We start from the raw sequence: 19,048 nt of genomic DNA, 5'->3' as shown, positions 1-19,048 counted from the left end.
TTTCACTTTTATATCATTTTACATTTGACTGCATGATTTCTTAATATCTGAGAAACATTAGAGCTTTGGAGGTGCTTTCAAAGAACCTCATCCATCTATTCCTGCTCCTGTTATGACCAGGTTCTATTTCTGTACCCTTTCTTCAACTTCTGGGAAAGAACTCCACGTAAGGTTTATAAAACTGAATTCCCAGATGAGAGCCCCCAAAGATGCACTTACATATGGGAGAGGTTAGCACCATTCAGGCTCTCAAATGTGTTGATTTAGAATCTCAATATCTGTGTGTACAAAAAAGACTACAGACTTAGAATTTTAAAACAAAACTTTGTCATTTATAAAACTGTGCTGCAGGAAGAAAGGAAAAGGGGTGAGAAGGAGACCTGCAAGCTTAACCAAGCAGATGAGTCCAACCTCTCGTTTTGTGGCCCCCAGGTTTTCCTCTCCCTCTCCATGCAATGAAGGTAGGAGTTAGAACTCTTAGATACCAAGACCACGTTTCCTTGGCAAAACAAGACAAAACAAAACAAAATACCAGAAAATGGATGATCTGAGGTCACCGAGGGGTGACTTCACTACCACAAAGGGGCAAATGCCATTCTGGTCACTGTGCGATCACAGACAAGTCAGTGAAACTCATTGTACCAGTTTCCTTATCTGCAAAACAGGGGTAGAAACCCAGCCCAGTTTCAACAAAAAGTTGTTTGGATCGAATAAGACAATATATGTATCAAGGAAATAATTAAGCATCATGCAATAAGGGAAGAAGAATTATATAGAAAGTATTGCCAATTCCAGTTATAAATCAGGCATATAATTGTAGAGCCAATGATTTTATGTGACCCAATCAGCCAGCAGAAGGGAAATTAATTTATTTCATCATCAAGTAAATACTTGATGCACCTATGATTATGTGACAAGCACTATGCTAGTATGGAGGATACACAGTGAAATAAAGCCTGTGAAAGTTCCTGCTCTTGTGGCACTTTGAGGGGAGGGGTAAGCTAGGCAATAAAAGAATAAATTAATAAAATTCTTAATATATTAGCTCCTTAGCCAGTGATTTGGATAAAAATAAAGCAGGAAAGGGGATAGGAAGTTGGGGATCTCAATTTTAAGGAGGGTATGCAGACAAGGCGTCGTGGAGGAGTCATTGGCATAAAGTGCTGAGTCACTACCTGGGGGAATCTGTTCCAGGCAAAAGGAACAAGTACCCAAGTCAGGTACTTAGTGTGTTCTGGGAACTGCAAGAGGTCGTTGTGGCTGGGGAAAGGGAGCTATGGGGTGAGCAGTTTTGAGCTTCTTGTGTCTTTTTCTCTTAGTCCAACTTAATTTCTGCACAGAGCCTTGACAGCCTGCATGTTTTCTAAATAGCTGCTGAAAAAAATGCCCTGCAAAGCAAGACGAGATGGCGCCACCTCTGCTAGGCTCTAGATCCAGGAAAGCAAACAGTATTATTGCAAAACCATCCCGAAAGAGGTGAATTCCAACAAAGGAGTCTTGTTCTCAGCCATACCCCAAGCACAGAGCCTGGAATGTTCACTCAGTGAATGACACCCCAACAAATGTTTTTTTACAGCTTAGTATAATAACCGTACATAGCACTTAGATGGTGTCTTTAGGGAGGTTTTCTTATCTCTAATCATCCCACTCTCACAAAACCCCATGCAAGCCCAACAATTTTGTAAACAATCATCATTTTTGAAAACATATGACAAACTTATATAGCTCCATAAGAAGACACTGATGTTCACTAAAGCATTACTTATAGTGGCAAAAAATTGGGGACAGTCCTACTGGGTAAAACTAAGGGAGTAGATCAGGAAAATTCCTGTTTCTAGAGTTGTTCAGGTTACTGTTATTGCATAATAAGCAGCCCAAGCTCGGTGGCACAAAACATTTTATTATGTTCATGGATTCTGTGATCAGGAACTAGGTCAGAGCACAGCAGGAATGGCTGTCTGCTCCAAGATGTCTGGGGCCCCAGGTGGAGGATCACTGACTTGCGATTCTTGGGACAGCCGCTGAGGGCTGGAATCGTCTGGAAACATCTTCACTCACATGTCTGGCAATTGACACTGGCTGTGGGCTGGGACTGTCTGCCAGAGCACTTTTATGTGGTCTGGCTTCCTAACTGTGTGGTGGCCCAGAATGTTCAGACTTCTCATATATTCCAAAAGTGAGTATCCCAGGACACTTAACCAGAAGCTGTGACTTCCCATCTCAGGATAAAAGTCAAATTCCTAACCAGGTCCCACACAGCATTGCTAGTTGTATATAAGATGATTAAGTGGGAGGTACAAATGTGGAAGCAGGGATTTAACCCTTAGAAAAGGTCCCTGAAAACCCAAATGAAAATGTCGTTTTACAAAAGTTGTGCAGTCCTAACGATAATTCTTGGGTATAGGACTGTCCTGAGCACAGCTGAACTTCCAGCATCTCTGGCCCTGTTCTGTCAACGCCAGTTGTGCCCTGAGCCATTGAGACAACCAAAACACCCACACGTTTTCAAAATGCCCCTCCAGGGGGCGGTACAGTTTTGTTGGTGGGATGGGGGGAACACGTTGTTTAAAATTTACTAGTTGGGATCCGGTGCCTAAAAGATGGATATTTGTCACAAGAGATACCTTTCCAAATTTATTTTTCGTGGGCCCCATGGTGTAATGGTTAGCACTCTGGACTTTGAATCCAGCGATCCGAGTTCAAATCTCGGTGGGACCTAACCAAGTATTCTCGTTTTCATTTTTATTTCTGCAATCTCGTCCCTTAAAACCAGCATTTCCCCCTGTAATCCAGCCCACCACACGTCAGTCATAATGAGCAATAGTATCTTGGTCAGGCTTCGGAAATTTGAGTCCACCGGCTGCTGGAGCGAAGCTGTATGAAGAAACCAGCGCCACAGGGAGCAGTCGCCAATCCTGTAACCTGTGCCCAGGTCCGGGCGCGGAGGGGCTGTCTTTCGGCTGTCTCCCCGGGCTTTATTCCTAGAAAGGAATCTATATGCGCATGCAAACGGACTTTCTGTTTTTAAAAGAATGGCCACATTACCCTAAAACTGGAAAAGGAAGTCTAAACTGAGACGTGATAAATATCTGATTAGAAGCTGCTTTCCCTGGCGGCTCTGCTCTTCACTGAGCTTTCTCAGAGGGTGGCATCCGAGCCCACACAGGCAGAGCACGATGGATTAGCAGTCCCAGGCCATAACCACTTTCAGGCCACCTCATCCCATCTTAGCTGCAAATTCCTTAGATTCTTTCTTAGACTTATGTTAGTAATACTTCTGTACTTGGATTAAGTTGATCCGTGTGGTACAGTTCTTCAAACTGCAGGTAGCAACCCATGAGTGAGCAGCCCTTGTTGTCACCTTTGAGAATCCTAAGACAGGACAAGTTCTTTCTACTTTGCTCGGGGCAGCTTTCCACATTTTAATGATTGCTGCCCTAACCTGCCCACATCTCCAACCTCATTTGTCACCTTTCCTGTCACACACTTACCTACAAATTAGCTTCTAGTCACAGGCCACGATAAAATTATTTCTATTCTTCCATTTTTTTTCCTCTCCACATTTTCTACCAGCAAAACTTTTTTGCCCTCCCATTTCCCCTCATGTTATGAGGTCTGATTCCCTACTCATTCCTCAAATATTAACTTAGCCCTTTCAGCCCTTCTTACTGAGGCCTTCATTGACTCCCTTCCTCTAGGCTTACGTGCCCCATCTGTGTTTCCTCAGCATCGGAATGTCCCCTTCTCCTACTACCTCACGTTTTAATTGCTTGTTTGATAAGCCCTCCCTCCTGCTCTAGACAGAAAGGTCTCCTAGGGGAGAGACCAGTACTGTGGCCTTGTTCGCCTTTCAGTTCTCAGTCTCACAGTCCCTGGTTCCTGTTAGGAGTTCAAAAATACTTGCTGAGTGCAGGGAGTTCCCTGGTTCCTAGTGGTTAGGATTCTGGGCTTTCCCTGGTTGGGGAACTGAGATCCCACAAGATGCATGGCCAACAAAACAAAACAAAACAAAACAAACAAACAAAAAACAAGTTGCTGAGTGCATAAAGTTTTCACCTAACCTGGTTTGATCATCCCAGAACCCAGGATAGTTCATGTCCATGCTTGGTTCCAAATCTTTCTGCTCCACTTCTTCCCAGATTTCTTCTCACTCTTTTCCTTCAATGATCCCAGGTCTACAGTGACTCTAAGAACAAGTCTTTGGCCAAGACGAGCAGAAGCCTCCCTGAAGGTGAATGTCAACCATGACTCTGTCTTAATGAGACCACAGCAGTAGCTAAAGTTGGGGGGTGGGGGGAAGTGTAATTGGAGCACCGAATTTTGCACTTTTGAATGAGAGTTTGAAAAGAAAGTCTTCTTTGACTACATTCTTGCCCTGTCTTCCTGAAGTCTGTATGTGTCTAGTTTTGGTGTTACCTATTGGTTGTAGGGAGGCCAGTGCCTGCCATGGGCTTAGCCTCTGGAAAGCACTAATTACACATTTGTCTTTCAGTTGCAGATTTTTGAGCGCTGCACAGAAAACTAGGATTTAGGCTGAAGGTGTTCTTTTTCCCTTTCTGAGGGTGCAGGAAGGAGACAGACCTTAACCTCTGAACACTGCACTTATTTGTCCCCTACTCAGAAGGGTTTCACTTGCTGCTCTCATCACAGTTTGCCTGGGGGCAAGAGTCTGGGAGAGCTGTAGGATGTGGCCCTGGAGAAGTACAGATGCTTTTCTCTGCTAGACAGGGAGCCACACTTCTGCACAAGTCACAGGCGCCTTCCTGCACGTGGTGCACTTTTGTTAACATATCAGGAACCGCGCAGGGTCAAGGCCATTGGGACTATTCTTCCCTGTGGCGTTGGAAAATGTAATTGAACTGGTGTGTTCGTCGCTGACTGGTTATGCCGAGGGAAGAGGAATCTACCTGGCTTTCCCCGCACAGGTTTAAAAGCATCTCCTTTGTAAGGACATTTTTCTTGAATCCGCCAGGTTTCAACAGTTTAGAATCTCCAGTGGAGGATGTTTACCCTCTCTCCTGAGGGTTTCCTACCCACTTTATGCAAAAAATGAACCGTCCTTGGCCATTCTCCACCTGTTCTAAGCTTGAGGAAAACTCCCAACTCAGCTTTCCAGAAAAGAACCAATCTAAGATTTTTCCAGTAAAAGCCACCCTGAAAAAATCCTTCTGCAAGGGAATCCTGCAAGAAGCCTGGTGTTTACAGGGATACTTATAGGGTTGTGGAGTTTTTTGTTGGTTTGTTTGGGGTATTTGGTGGGGTTTTGTTTGGGGCGGGGAGGGAGGGCTTGCGCTTTATAGTCTGTGTCCACGAGAGGGCGCGCCGTCCTCGAAGCCCGCCTCCAGCGTATCTTCGCTTAAAATCGGAAATCCTGATAGGCAACACCAAGCTGCAAGCCAAGAAATTCAGTTTCAATTAGGCCAGTCTCATCCTACAGGCGTCGAATTCTGGGAAAATATTTGGAGCAAAACTGGACTCCCCTATACCACTAAAGAATTTGCTAGGCACTCACTCCTAAACTTGCGCAGGATATCGTCGCGCTCTGAGCCAGCGAAAAGCCAGCCCAAGGAGTTTGTGAAGATACTGGATTAGGATGCGACTCAGAACATTCACCAAGACCCATCACAGAAACTGATTTGTCTTGTGGGTTTTCACAAAGTGTGGGCGCCTATGTGTGTGCGGGAAATAGATGTGACAGGCGGGGCGGGAATTTTCTTTGTGTCCTTTTGGGAGTCTCCTCTGCTCATATTTCCCGTTGGTGAAAGGGGAGCAGGAGGACCGTGGGGCTGGACTCGGTCCTAGGAAAACTCCCAAGCGCTTCTCCTTTCTGCTTCCCCCCCCCACACCGCCCCCCAACTCTGAGTTGTGTTCCCAGGACTGCAGGGATCCTTCCTCCAGCCGCGTCTTCCAAGCATGTTTATTTCAGTTTTTCCTTGAACACCAGTGTCTCCTCTGCTACTTTGGTAAATCTTTCCATAACGCGTCCGTAAAAGAGAAAGATTATCACCCTAGAAAAAGACGATTTTTCGTGAAAGCAACAGGATCCGATAAAGTAGGGTGAAAGACACCAGGTCTCTGCCTCAGTTTCTTCACCTGTAAAATAGCGATAATGCCTCCCATCTCATAGGGCGATTGTGAGCCTTGGGTGAAGTAATAGTACAGAACACTTGTCATAAAACCGAGCACTCTGTGGGAATGGGTGAGTGGAGGGGAGGATTCCTAACATTTGGAAGTCAATGTTTTCTATTAGATTCTGGCTAAAAGATGGATGCAGGCGTGTGACAGGTAAGCGTCCATGACTTAATCCTAGAGGAGGAAAAGCAAAATGTACATATACCTTTCAGATAACCAGATCAAGGGACTTAGGGAGGAAGAACTATATCATCAAAGAATTTAGCAAACACGGGCTAAGGGTAGGCCCCATGGTGTAATGGTTAGCACTCTGGACTCTGAATCCAGTGATCCGAGTTCAAATCTCGGTGGGATCTGAGGTTTACCTGTTTTATCTGGTTATCCATCGCCTCTCTGCAAATTTCTGATAATTTTGTTATTTCTACGGAAGCTTTCCCATTACAACTCCTAGAAATTTCCATCCGCAGACACATGAGCTAACATGGGGGAAAAAGTCCTGTCCCTTTCATTAGGTTCAAATATAAGTTTACTCTTCATATACTAAATACTTCTCAAAAATGCTTTGAGATACTTTTTACCGATCACATGTTACTATTAAACTTGAAAACAACTCAAACTGGGGGCGTGAGGGGGAGATTCTTAAAATACAAAGACACTCATTGGAAATAACTAAATATCATATTAAATATATATCTCGCTCTTGGAGGAAGACGCGGTCGCTGTTGCTGCGGAGCCTTGGGCTTCTCGCTCCCGCTCCTGACTCACCGCTGTTCGCTCTCGCGGAGGAACAAGTCGGTCAGGAAGCCGCACCGCAGCCATGGCTTTTAAGGACACCGGAAAGACTCCCGTGGAGCCCGAGGTGGCGATCCACCGGATTAGGATCACTCTGACCAGCCGCAACGTCAAGTCGCTGGAGAAGGTGTGTGCCGACCTGATCAGAGGCGCGAAGGAGAAGAATCTCAAGGTGAAGGGGCCGGTGCGGATGCCCACCAAGACCCTGAGAATAACGACGAGGAAAACCCCCTGCGGGGAAGGTTCTAAGACTTGGGACCGTTTCCAGATGAGGATCCACAAGCGCCTCATCGACCTGCACAGCCCTTCCGAGATCGTCAAGCAGATCACTTCCATCAGCATTGAGCCGGGAGTCGAGGTGGAAGTCACCATCGCAGATGCTTGAGCCAGCGGCTCTAATAAATTGATAATCGGCAAAAAAAAAAAAAAAAAAAATATATATCTCATATCTCATTTTAAATATATTTTTCTGTTTCAGAGTAGTATAATAATCAGTCACAGCCTTTAAGCATAAACAATGCAATATATGGGGATAAAATTCCATGACAGCTATAGAACAGAAATGCCTTTGAAAGAGAAAAATAATTCATGAACATTTTTCGACTGTTAAATAAAAGTATACCAAGTACATTTTTAAAGGATGCTAGGGTATATCAAATTGCTCTTAGGCTCCAATGGAAAAAAATCAATGATGGATTGGACTCTTTTAATGTTCCAATCTTACCATATACTGGCAATTACATTCTTTATAATGATTTAAATTTATTAAGAAACATTTTAGAAGACCACTGGAAAGCAGTGTGTAAGAGCATCAAGATATTTGGCAATTCATAAAGACTAAGGAATTAAGATAGCATGAAGACACTGTCCTTGGTTAAAACAATGAAGTGATAGACCAAAGCAGCCCCCTCACCATCATCTCATTCTCAGACTCATTCATTGCTAATTTTCAGGTGGATTTTTTTCTTCTGTGAATTTCCCATTTGTGTACATTTGATTTAAGATAGCTTATTATGATTTTGTAGGCTTTCATCAAAGCATATTTTTATTAAGCCTTTGTTGCTCAAACTTTTCTTATGCAATAGTTTCCAAGTAAATTTTTTTCTTCTGAGTTCTCTTATTATTTGCAACTACATGTTTTATTATTTTATATTTTGTATTTAAGTCACTAATCTATCTGGAACTTGATTTGTTACTGGCTGAGAGGTAAATGTCCATCTTTGTTTTCTCCAATAGGCAAAGTTAGTTATAGCATCACAATTTATTTTAAAATCAATTTTGCCTACCTACTGAATTGAAATATCAACTTCATCATTTATTAATTTCTACATATCCTTATATCCATTTTTAAATTTATCTATTTCCCTCTATGTATATACTTATGACAGTGCTAGGATCTTCTGATTAGATTTTCTTTTAATACATTTTACTGCCCATAGAGCATTCTTCCCCTAGGCTATCTGACATTTTCAGGTGCAGGGGAATAAGAAGATAAAGAGGGGGAGGTTGGAGATTTAAATAATGTTTCATTTTGTAATTTCAAGCTCCTGGTAAAGAACTGAGAACAAATTGAGATGAGCTGACATAGGAGCCAGTTAGCCTGGGGTAGACAAATCCCAGCAGTTGGGTTTCAGTCCTTTGGATCTCTGTTTATTTATCTTACTCGTAGTAAAGATGCTGGTGCCATTAAACATGGTCCTTTGTTTGGTGAACCCTGCAGGCTTTGAAGAGATCCAGAAAATAACAATCATAGGCCATAAAAGGGCTTCAGCACTTGTTTGAGATATTTGGGATGTGATAAAGCTCATAGTTTACAAAAATAAAGCCAAGGGTTCAATCTCTGAGGGACATCTTTTGATTTTTATGATCCACACCTAAAGGACAGTCTGTGACTGTTCTATTTTTCCCTCTCTTCCACTGTTCCCTGTTCCTTCTCTATTCCTCCCACCAGACCTGTTTTAAGTTTTGTTTGTTTTCTTTATTCTCTTTCCTGCCTACTTGCAAACTAAACCAACTGTGAAGTATTGTCGCTGCTCTTTTTGAGATAAATTGAAGGAGTGCATTTAAGGCTTGGAACTGTCAGAAGCACTTTAGTAACATCAGGCTTGTTTGTAAATGGTTGCAGCAAGAGACCTACAGATTGAATGGCAGTTTCAAATCCTGAAATCACACTGAGGCTTTTATATCATATGTATGAATCAAAGAATTTATGTGGAGAAAAGTCAGAAAGTTTATTCTAAGCTGGATTCGTCTGGAGTCTTGGGAATGAAACACCTGGAGAATGGTGAGAAAATTGCATAAATCCTTGCTCACTGCAGTTGAGCTCTCAAAATGTTCTGTTCATTTCCACAAAATTTTACTGACTCCTTCAAAGTATAGGGCACTGCACCAGAAGATGGGGGCTCTACAACTAACAGCTAAACATATACAACTAAGTACGAAACAAAACAAAACGAACAAAAAGAAAAACAGATGTGGATCTTTTTCTCCAGACCACTGGCCAAGAATGCAGTGAACTGGGTTACTTTTCTCCAAAATTAGTTGTCTCCACAGTTGTCTCCAAATCAAAAGATGTCCCTCAGAGATTGAACCCTTGGCTTTATTTGTGTAAACTATGAGCTTTATCACATCCCAAATATCTCAAACAAATGCTGAAGCCCTTTTATGACCTATGATTATCTTCTGGATCTCTTCAAAGCCTGCAGGGTTCGCCAAAGAAAGGACCGTGTTTAATGGCACCAGCATCTTTACTACGAGTAAGATAACTAAACAGATATCTAAAGGGACCATGCTAGAGGGCAGGAAGGAGATATTAAAGAAGCAATTAAAATATGTGGTGGTATGACAAGGGCAGTCTGGGTGCCGAGGAAGCATACATGGGAGCAGCTAAGCCGAGATAAAGGAAGCCAGAGAAGCCTCAGTAAGAAGCCCTGTAAAGCCTACGCTGGGATCTGAGGAACGAGAAGAGAATCAAGGCAGGTGGTGAAGTGAGAGTAGAGAGAGGAGGTCTAAAGAATCCCACCATAGCTCATGCCTGGAAGACAAGTGTCAAGACCGAGGAGGGAGATGCAGCAGGTTGAGGGTAACAGCATCAAAGTGTAAAGGGCTCCTCGGGCACACCCTCCTTATTTACCTGTCTGCGCTCAATGTTCCATGTTAAGCAAAAGTCCTCCCTTTTCTCCATTAATTAAATATCTATCATTGATCTGGACTCATGGAATCTTATTTTTTTTCCTATTACACGGTGCTCAAATTAGCCATATTTACCTAGTAGAGCCCTTTCAAGCTGGCTTCTGGGTCCTTGAAGATACCACTGTCATTTGTTTGAGCACGTTCTTACCTTCTGACATAACTAGTTGTTCCAGGCTTGACTTGCATCTACCCTGCCCCAGCCCCGAAGTCAGCCATTTCTCAGAGATTTCTGGTTTCTTTCAATGGGGGATAGTGTTGGAGGCCCTCCTGGAGACTTGTTCTAGTTACTTCTATGATGTCTGCTTCTTGGCCCTTTTAATGGAAAGACCTAAGAAATACATGTGCATGTATATACACATGTGCAGATATACATACACACATGCATATGCATATATGTGCACATATACATGCCTATATACATACATATACATACTTAAAAAATCATGAGCTCACACTGATACCTCCAACTCTAATCCAACTCTGCAGGATTCTTTCTGGCACTACCTCATTTCATATCTTTACTTGTCCCTTCTTCCACACTGAGATCCGTAGCTCCAACAATATCAGCATATTTACTCACTTGCTTTCTAGACACACACAGTGGCTAAGGAATAGCTTTGCTGTCCACTACCAAAAAAAATCTACTGAAAAGTGTTGAAGATTTGTTTGCAGTTCTCCCCTACATTGACCGAGAGTAAAGGTACACTGTCAACTGCCGTGTTCACAAATTACATTCTTTACTCTTCCATGTAGTTATGATAATGGGATAGAATTGAGTTCATTTGTTGTGTTTTGGATTTTTTTCCCCTCCACTTCCTATCCTTGCTGATTTAATATTATTTTTTGAAAATGTAGAAGATTCACATGCTTTCAAAAGGTAAATGTATACAAAAAAGTGTACTCAGAGAAACGTTCTCCCGATATCCCTTATATTCCATTTACCCCAGGACTATTACTATCCTTTTAGATAACCAGCTTCACTGGTTTACCTTTGCTGTTTTCTTTCCAAAGGGAAAAACACATATATTTTCCTAATCCTCCCCTTTTCTTTTGAAAAAAGATAGCATACTATAATCCTGATCTGCCCCTTCCCCTGCCCCCCGCCCCCCACCACCACTTAACAATATCTCCTGGAAATCACTCCATATCTTTTTTGTAGCTGCATAGCATTTCTTCTCTGAGTCCACATGTCATAGTTTATTCAACCAATCTCCTATGCCTGGACATTTAGTTACTTAAAATGCTTTTAGGGGGTAAACAAGCAAAATAAATTGAAGGTGGTTGGTCCTGCCCAATAAGAACATATTCACCAGCAAAGTAAAGGAACAAAACAGGTCCACCTCCTGCAAATTTTTATTCATATTTTTTCTTTTGATATTTTGCTCTGTAAATTCTCATTGTTTAGAAGAGTTTATATTTTCTTGTCATACTATAGGCACTCATTTAAAAGTATTTTAATTAGAAATTTTCTCTCAATTTCTTTGGCAAATATATCAGGAAAACTTCTATTTTTCCTCTGAGTTTGTCCATGCAATTCAGAGACAGAGAGACAGAGCAAAGACAAAGACAGACAAAGAGACAGAGCAAACACCACAACCACACTCAGATATGGCAGGGATGTTGGAATTATCAGACCTGGAATTTTAAGACAACTACAATTAAGATGCTAAGTGCTCTAATGCATGAAGTAGACAACATGCAAGAAAAGATGGGCAATGTAAGCAGAGAGATGGAAATTCTAAGAAAGAATCATAAAGAAATGCTAGAGATCAAAAACACTGTAACAGAAATGAAGAATGCCTTTGATGGGCTTACTGGTGGATGGGACACAGCTGAGAAAAGGATCACTGAGCTTGAGAATATCTCCATAGAAACATCCAAAACTGAAAAGCAAAAAAACAAAAAGACTGGAAAAACAGAGAACAGAATATCCAAGAACTGTGACAACTACAAAAGGCATAACATATGTGTAATGGAAATTTCAGAAGGAGAAAAAAAGAAACAGAAAAAATGTTTGGAACAAAAATGACTGAAAATTTCCCCAAATTAATGCCAGACACCAAACCACAGACCCAGGAACCTCAGAGAACACCAAGATAAATGCCAAAAAAATTATACGAAGGCATATCATTTTCAAGCTACAGGAAAACAAACATAAAGAAAAAAATCTTGAAAGTTGATAGAGAAAAAAAATTACCTAAGAGAAGCAAAGATAAGAATTATATCAACTGCTCCTCAGAACACATGTAAGCAAGAAGAGAGTAGAGTGAAATATTTAAAGTGTTGAGAGAAAGAAAAAAAAAAAAAACTAGAATTCTGCACCTTTTGAAATTACCCCTCAAAAGCGAAGAAGAAATAAAGAATTACACAAACAAAAATTGAGAATTTGTTGCCAGTGGACCTGCCTTGCAAGAAATGTTAAAAGAAGTTCTTTAGAGAGAAGAAAATGACATAGGTCAGAAACTTGGGTCTACATAAAGAAAGAGCATCAGAGAAGGAATAAGTAAAGGTAAAATAAAAACTTTTATTTTTCTTATTCTAAATTGATCTGACTGATAACGGTTTGTTCAAAATAATAATACCAACAATATGTTTGATTGTATATATAGATGCAGATATAGGTATGAATAACTAAATCACTTTGCTGTACAGTTGAAACTAACACAACTTTGTAAATCAACTATACTTCAATGTTTTAAAAAGGCACAATCCATTAAAGAAAGAATTAAAGCTGAACTTCATTAAAATTTAAGAACTTCTGCTCTGTGAAAGACACTTTGAGGAGAATGAAAAGACACACAGACCGAGAGAAAATATTTGCAAATGACACATCTAATAAAGGACTGTTACCCAAAACGTGTTAAAACACAACAACCCAATTATAGTTTATGGCGAATGATTCTCTAACTCCTGTTATTTTGTTTCTCTGCAAGATGCCTCAAACAGCAGCCATCAAGATTCAACGTCTGAGGCTTCAGTCAGGTTTAAATCCGAATTGTTAAGCGGTGAGGAGTTTGCCTTTACCTTATAAAACCGTGAAGAGAAAGGCCTCGCTGGGAGTTGAACCCAGGATCTCCTGTTTACTAGACAGGCGCTTTAACCAACTAAGCCACGAAGCCACCACTCCTGAAAACTATTGAGCATCTTATTTTACAAAATGTCACACTTTAATCTGCAATTTTTTTTTTTTTTTTTTTTTTATTTCAGCAGTTTCTTTGGGATTTAACTAGAAGGTGTACCTGGGCAGGAATCTCCTCTTCTAGGAATGGAACGTTGATCTGGCCAGAGATAAAACTCAGAACTGGACAGCCAAAGGACTTGAGGGGGCCGTTTCTTGTACTTGAATTTATCAGGCAAAGAGAAAGATCTGGGTGTGGACCCAGTCAGTCCAAACATTCCAAATAAGGATTGGGCTTCTTCATCAACTTGAGCAGTTGTCCTTGGACCCTCTTTGCTTGTCTGGTACAGCTGACAGAACTCTTTCATTGTGGGGTTTCCCTTGGTTACCTGAGGGACATTCACACATTAGGTGTTCAGTATTAATTAGTTATATTCCAACCCTGCTTCAGGATTTCGTTTCAGCTCTGTCTCCTCCAGATACACCAAAATTCCTATTTGGGAGTTTCTTTCATGGATTCTTAAATTCCCATGACAACTTTCAGCACTCTTAACTCAGTGTTGCCAGCAGACAATTGATGTTAGAATTACCTGGGAGTGCTTGGTAAAATTAAGAGTCTTGGGATCTATCTACCCTATATCTCTTTAGTAAAGGATCCATTGCAAGAGGGGTTATGGAATCTGCATTTGTAATAAGTCTCCCGGGGGATACTTTTGGCTGCAAATATTGGATTCGCCATTGTAACAGTCGCTGGCTTTTCTGGAAGCCCTTGGAGTTCTGGTGCGGTGTCTTCCTGTCTGTAGCCCATACCTAGCTCAATGTGTTTCTTTTGTGGACATATTGGGCTGTCAGTTAACGCATTTTGTCATTAAAATCAAAATCACGAATTTGAACTGCGTCTGTGTCCACTAGGGACTTCCAAATGTAACCCCAAGGTGAGTTCGTTTTAATATAATGTCTTTGGGGCCCCAACCTGTTACCTCCAATGCTTCGTTGGGGTGTGGGGTGGGGGCTTGAATTCAGCAGGCAAAACGATGATCTCTTAAGGAAAAATTGGGCCAGCGCCTTTGGTAAAGTCGAGGTAGTAGGTGGCGTTAATGCGGTGGTTTCTATTGCTCTCTGCTCCCCTCCTCCCACTCTGTCTTCTCCCTTTCGTATTGAGTAAAGGCAAACATTTCTCTGGAACTTGAGGTGATCTAGTGAGAGGGGATCGGAAAAAGTGGGTGGATTCTGAAAGCACAGAGAGCTTGCTGTGTTTTCTCTGTAATAATCCTCATATTTTGATGCAATTCCACAAAACCAGAAATAATTCAGTATTTCCTTAAATGCACAGCACAAATACATTGCTTCTAATTAAAAAATAATTGCAAAAGCACAATACGCAGCAACCAGGATGGCCGAGTGGTTAAGGCGTTGGACTTAAGATCCAATGGGCTAGTGCCCGCGTGGGTTCGAACCCCAGTCTCGGTAGATTAAGTTTTGATCCCCAGAATCTTTCCGGAAAGGAATACAGGGCTTTGGAAATATACGCGATCGATTACATGTCTATTTTTCTATCCTTTTGTGAAAACACTACTTTGCTTTTTGTCTTCAAGCCTAAAGAAATTGCTTCATTAGGCAGTATTAAGTGTGTGAATTATTTTCCCCACGTCTTATCAGATTGCCAACATAAGAAAAACTACCTGAATCAATAGTCTGCCTAAAGAGATTTTAATACTCCAGCCCTTTGAGTTCCAAGAGGAATGGAACTTTGGACCCATTTGTTCTTCAGGCAACAGTAAAGAAGCTCTCTGTAGCCCCCAGGATGTGAGTAGGGGGATTCTCATTGTTTCCAAATGGTTGTACTCAGAAAGCCCAACTCAACTCTGCCTGGGCTGTCCCTCCAACTTTGGAAAACACTGTTGATTCCTCGCCAGCAGAATACGTTTTTTGTTTTGTTTTTCCAGTTTGAAATGTAAAAGTGGTCCCTTAATGGAGTTTTTTATTGCATTTCTCTTGTTGTGTTATCAAACATCTTTTATGTTTAAAAGCCATCTGTATTTCCTTTGCTGTGAACTGCTTTTTAATATTCTTTACTCATTTTTCTACTTAATTGTTAGGTCTTTCTCTTCGGATTTTTAGGAGCTCTTTAAATAAGTCGATTAAGTCATGTTTTGATATGTCACAAGTAGTCCGGTTGCTATTTGCCTTTGCACTTTATGGCAAATTTGGACATGTAGACTTTGAACTATGCAGGTGAAATTATCAGTCTTTTCTTCTGGTTTTATGTCTGACTTGGATATGCCTTTTCCCACTACAGGATCAGCAAAGGTAACAAAAGAACTCTATGATTTCTTCTAGAATGTCCATTATTTCTTTTTATATTTAGATCTTTGATATATTCGATTTTTTCTGTGTCTTAAAATGTGAGTTGTGTCTGGTAGAATGTCAAGTGCCTCTGCGGGCCACTCTCCATCTTTGCTCCCCCTGTCCCTTTCTTGGGGACAGGGAGAGCAAAGATGCCACTGACTCTCTTGAGTGACCCTCACACACTTCCTCCCTATGAATACCTGGAAACCAATATTTATATTTTAGATTAATATAAGCATGCTTCCTAAGTGTTATATATATTATCTTTTGTAGATATTAATTTCACATCTAACACATAATATAACAATAACTACCATTTGATTCCTTAATCTACTTGTTTTGCAGCATACATCTCAACATCAAGTATGCAGCATTGGGCTGGGGACGACTAAGTCCCCATCCTCCCAGGCTTCTGGACAGAGGAAGAGACCTGACAATGGTGATTCTAAGAGGTATCTCTTAGTATCCTTTAGTTTTAAAACTAGAATGTGTATATCCCTGAGAATAAATGGACACTGACAGTTTTAAGGGAATCATTTTCCTGACCTTGGACACCCATGTGGATTCACTGAGTGATCTGCCTGAAAACTTTCTGCTTTCCCACCTCCTTTCGTCACAACTCTTCTCCCACTAAGGAAAAAGGATATAACTCTCAACCATCCCATATCTTACCCTTCATATTTCCCCAAGACACAAAGCCTCCTCGAAGCATCTGACAAAAGGACTCTAAAACATGGTGTCAGAAAGTGAATGTCTTAAAAGACTGGTTAACAAAATTCTTTTGCAACTCAGGTGGTTTCTTATTGTATTTGCTTTTAAACATGAGAGAGGGTCTAACCCAGTTGTCAATAATAGATTAACAGAAATTTTTAATGGGGACTTCCTTGGCGGCTAACACTCCATGCTTCGAATACAAGGGGTGCGAGTTCGGGTTCAATCCCTGGTCGGAGAACTAAGATCCCACATGCCGCACTGCGCGGCCAAAAAATAAAATTTTAATGATAATGTGGTTTTAGCATGTAATATAGAGGTTAGAAAAATTAGAATCGCATTCCTATTTCAAAACTCCTTTAATTCCTATCTACTTATTTATCTCATATCTATAATAATGAAATACACATAAAATTGATGTTGAACTTGTTTCAGTCTTGCAACAAGGACTATTCATCCATGGATACACAAATTAATTAGAAAATATTAGTCCCATCCATCTCATTAAGAGATGAGTTTGCAATTCAATTTTAGTTTGTATGTCTATAACTTATCAAAACATACACTCACAGTGATTTGATCTAATAAAAATTGCAATAACTTAATGCAGAAAACAAATTGTTAACTCAAAGCTATATAGTCACCGGAAATTTTTTCTTAAATTAAGTTCAATGTTTATACTTTTTTGTTGCAGAAAGCACAACAGAGTAGATCAAAAACAGCCATGTTACAATAAAATGTATTTTTGTGGGGTAGGGGAATGAAAATATGAGTTCAAATACAAAAGAGAGGATGTAAAATTTCAAATGTTAGAGAAAATTTATTTTTTTAAATAGATGATCGTCCATTTAAAAAATAATCACTATGGTATTTATATTCATTTAGAAGAGTGATGGAACACATTTTGAAATGTCACAATTTACAATGTACTGGAAATCAGATTCTTTACAACTGTTTGAACTTATGTGAAATTTTCAGATGTTGATCTAAAAATGTGCAGGGGGGTACATAATTTTTCAGAGGAGTATGCTTTCAAATTTTGAAGACTACTGCTTTAGAGCAGGAGTTCTTAACATGTGATGTAACATAGCGGCTACAAACACAGACTTAGGAGTCAGTCTTCCTGGTTGTGTGACATTGGGCAAGTGACTTAAATTCAGCTCAGTCTACTTATCTGTAAAATGGGGACAGCAACAATACCCTATCTACAGAGATAAAGTTGTCAAACTTCAGCATACATCAGAATCGCCTGGAGGGTTTGTTAAAACACAGACTGCTGGGCCCCACTCCCAGAGATTCTGCTTCAGGAGGTCTGGGGTCAGGCCCCCAAATCTGCATTTCTAACAAGTTTCCAGGTGATGCTAATGCTGCTGGCTCAGGGACCACACTCTGAGAACCTTTGGTCTATCTCATAAAGTCATTCATTGTGAGGATTAAAAACGTTAGTACATAAACATTCTTAGAACTCCACTGGCCCACAACAGGTGCTAATACATATTAGCCAATCAGTTAGGATTGGATTCACTGCAAAAGAAAATTCTACTCCAGTGGGTTAAACAGAAAGGAGTTAGTATATGTCATTTAGCAAGAGGTCCTGAGGTCAATCATCCAGGGCTGGCACCACTGTTCAAGAATGTCATGAAGTTCCCAGGCTCCCTCTGTCTTCTTTGCTCAATCGTCTTTGTTCCGTGGCTTTTATCGTCACAGACCTATAATAGTTGCTGTTCCTCCAGGAATCTTGTCTGAATTCCAGACAGGGAGAGAGAAGAGCAAAGGATATAGGGTAAAGAGTTGATGGAGCATGCCAGCCAAGTCACAGCCCCTCCCTTTATATTTTATTTTTTTAGAGAAGTCACTCGCATTTTAAAAATGTTTCCAGAAGTCCCCCACGAGCGACTTTCACTTGAATCTCAGTGGTCAGACCCAGCTCATATCCCACCCCAACTACAAGAGAGAAGGAAGGGAAGGATTTTGGCTCTCTAGCTACCATGGTGGAGGAAATCAAAGGAGAAAGGAGTTTAGGATAAATAATATACACCATCTGCCTAAAGGGTATCCATGAACACACAGAAACTCATGCAAAATATCAAATGTATGTGTATTTTTATGAGGAGTCAGTCCACAGCTTTCATTAGATTTTTAAAGATCCAAAAAATATGGCTCTCAAGCCCACATTTCTTGACTCAAGCATCCAAATATTTTAACAAAAAGGATGTCCACTCCCCTGCATGTTCCATCTCAGCCATCACATGAAATCATAAAACCTGAGAGCATGGAAGCCTCTTAATTGCTATTTCTCTTCCTTTTTTAAAAGATTCTACTGAACTTGTAAATGCTGCTTATGTTATTTAAATACCTGTTTATAAGTAGTCCTACAGGGTAGTTCTTGTGGTGTGTCTGTGTTTTAATGTGACTTCCCAAATAGATCATATACTTCTTTAAAAAAGGCTTCTTTGTGTATTTTCTTCCTGTTTCATTTATATACAGTTGGGGAACAAGGAGCATTAACTTAAGAATTAAATTCTTCTGTCCTGAATTTCAGGCTGGCATTAATAACTGGAGATTTAGGTTCCCTGACAGAAGAAACTGGATGACTATTTAAAGAAGACAGGCAGGACTGGATTTATTTCTTTTCTAACTGTTTAAAACACTGAAGTCTGAACTTTGGGCACCTCTGCTTTAACTACCAAAACAGAGCAGCAGTTGGCAAATTTATTTGGGGTTGCCATAAAACCATGTTAAATGTAATTATGA

At 40.6% G+C, this 19,048-nt stretch overlaps 2 protein-coding genes across 2 annotated transcripts in view; one reads left to right on the top strand and one right to left on the bottom strand.

Annotated features, from left to right (window-relative positions):
* Positions 1–19,048, bottom strand: part of LOC309638925 (zinc finger and SCAN domain-containing protein 16-like) — a 378,126-nt gene that overhangs the window by 119,026 nt on the left and 240,052 nt on the right. The gene's annotated exons all lie outside the window — the stretch shown is intronic.
* Positions 6,830–7,310, top strand: LOC309638971 (small ribosomal subunit protein uS10). The gene has a single exon (XM_082415546.1). It carries the CDS (start codon positions 6,950–6,952, stop codon positions 7,307–7,309), a length of 360 nt encoding a protein of 119 aa, XP_082271672.1. The 5' UTR covers positions 6,830–6,949; the 3' UTR covers position 7,310.

Source organism: Balaenoptera physalus (assembly GCF_965194825.1).
Source record: "Balaenoptera physalus genome assembly, chromosome: 11".
NCBI classification, from domain to species: Eukaryota; Metazoa; Chordata; class Mammalia; order Artiodactyla; family Balaenopteridae; genus Balaenoptera; species Balaenoptera physalus.
Note: the sequence above shows the minus strand (reverse complement) of the source record. Positions and strands in the feature narration are given on the sequence as shown.